The sequence below is a fragment of the Egretta garzetta genome, unplaced genomic scaffold (assembly GCF_000687185.1).
Source record: "Egretta garzetta isolate BGI_Z169 unplaced genomic scaffold, ASM68718v1 scaffold343, whole genome shotgun sequence".
NCBI classification, from domain to species: domain Eukaryota; kingdom Metazoa; phylum Chordata; class Aves; order Pelecaniformes; family Ardeidae; genus Egretta; species Egretta garzetta.
Window position 1 is genome coordinate 1,101,048 of NW_009259038.1, and position 1,328 is coordinate 1,102,375.

General features: G+C 63.8%; 1 protein-coding gene across 1 annotated transcript in view; it reads right to left on the reverse strand.

Moving 5' to 3' along the window:
- Positions 1-170: 170 nt before the first annotated feature.
- SLC25A1 (solute carrier family 25 member 1) overlaps positions 171-1,328 on the reverse strand; it is a 7,246-nt gene continuing 6,088 nt past the window's right edge. Inside the window, exons 4-6 of the mRNA XM_035890479.1 lie at positions 1,063-1,220; positions 808-912; positions 171-394 (exon numbers count right to left, since the gene is read on the reverse strand). Of these exons, the coding sequence (XP_035746372.1) occupies positions 171-394; positions 808-912; positions 1,063-1,220 (487 nt within the window). The remainder of the gene's footprint in view (positions 395-807; positions 913-1,062; positions 1,221-1,328) is intronic.

Consider the following 1,328-nt stretch of genomic DNA (forward strand, 5'->3'; position numbering starts at 1 on the left):
GGGGGGGATTTCAGGGTGGGGTGCGCCAGGAGGAACCGATCCCCCTTTGCTGCTGCAGGCCACTGAACCCAGCAGGGATGTCCCCACCTCCGTGCAAACACTTCCCAGCACCCCCACAGCCCAGCTGCGTGGGGGCAGCATCCCCAGGCATCTCCCAAACTTTGTCAGCATCAGGCGCCTGCCCCGGGGGGCTGCACAAAACAGCTCCCCAACAGTGGGTGACCCCAGCCCTGGGGGTCACCACAGGCAGGCTCCCGCACCGTGCCCCAGTGCCGTACCTGCATCCTGGTTTTCACCACATCCAAGGGGGTGTTGCCGAAGACGCTCGCAGCTCCAGCAAGGGCTCCAAAAATCCCCGTGACGAAGGGGTTGATGACCTTGTTGGGATTGTCCCCTGGAAAGGAGGAGAGGGTGAGGGCAGAGTGGTGGTGGGGGACGAAGCATGACATCGCCAAGGGAGCTTGCTGGGGAGGTCCCAGGTCTGGCTGCTCGTGGTCAGGGCTGGTGCTGTGCTGAGTAGGGGGCCCAGGGCATTTGGAGGGGACCACCCAGTGGTACCAGCCCCAAAGAGCCCATGCAGCACTGGGGAGCGCGGGGTGGGAGTGGAGGTGATGCTCTAGCACTGGGACGCTTCGACCCCACAAGCTGGGACCCCCTTGCCCTGGCTTTCACCTTCCTCCGTCACAAGAGGCTGAGCCACGAGAAGCTGAGGATCTGCTGGTGGAAAGCCCAAGCCTGGCTCCCAAAGATGGGCTCAGGGAGCCAGCGGCACAGCCAGGGTGCCCTGGGGGCACGGGGGCAACGTACCTTTGTACCAGTTCTTGAGGGAGGTCATGACGAAGAAGCGGATGGCCTGGTTGGATCCTTGCTTGAGGACGGTCGCGGTCAAGCCCTGGTAGGTCCCCTTTAGTCCTGCAGCAAGGGAGGGAATTGGAGGGGAACACCAGCAAAAAACCTCCCCAGGCAGCTGGTCCCAGCCTGCACTCGTACCCCACCTCCCACCCCTTCCCCCCAGCATGGGGGTACTGGAGGGAGACAGGACATCGCTTCCCTGGGACTCACCCTGCTCCCGAACGATCTCCCGGACGCCGTGGAAGAAGCCCCGGTATTTGGGCTTGGGGGAGCACTGGTCATGGATAAACTTCACCTGCGGGGAGATGATGTGCTCGTCCTGGCCAAGGCAAGGAGGGAGGCAACGGCCCCGAAGGGCTGCTGGCCACCTCTTTTCTTGCTTTGGGGACAGTTCCGAGACTGGAGCCAACCCACGTGGCCAGGCAGTGCCAGGGGAGGTCACCGCAGCAGCCCGTGCCCGTGGCCAGTGGTGCCTT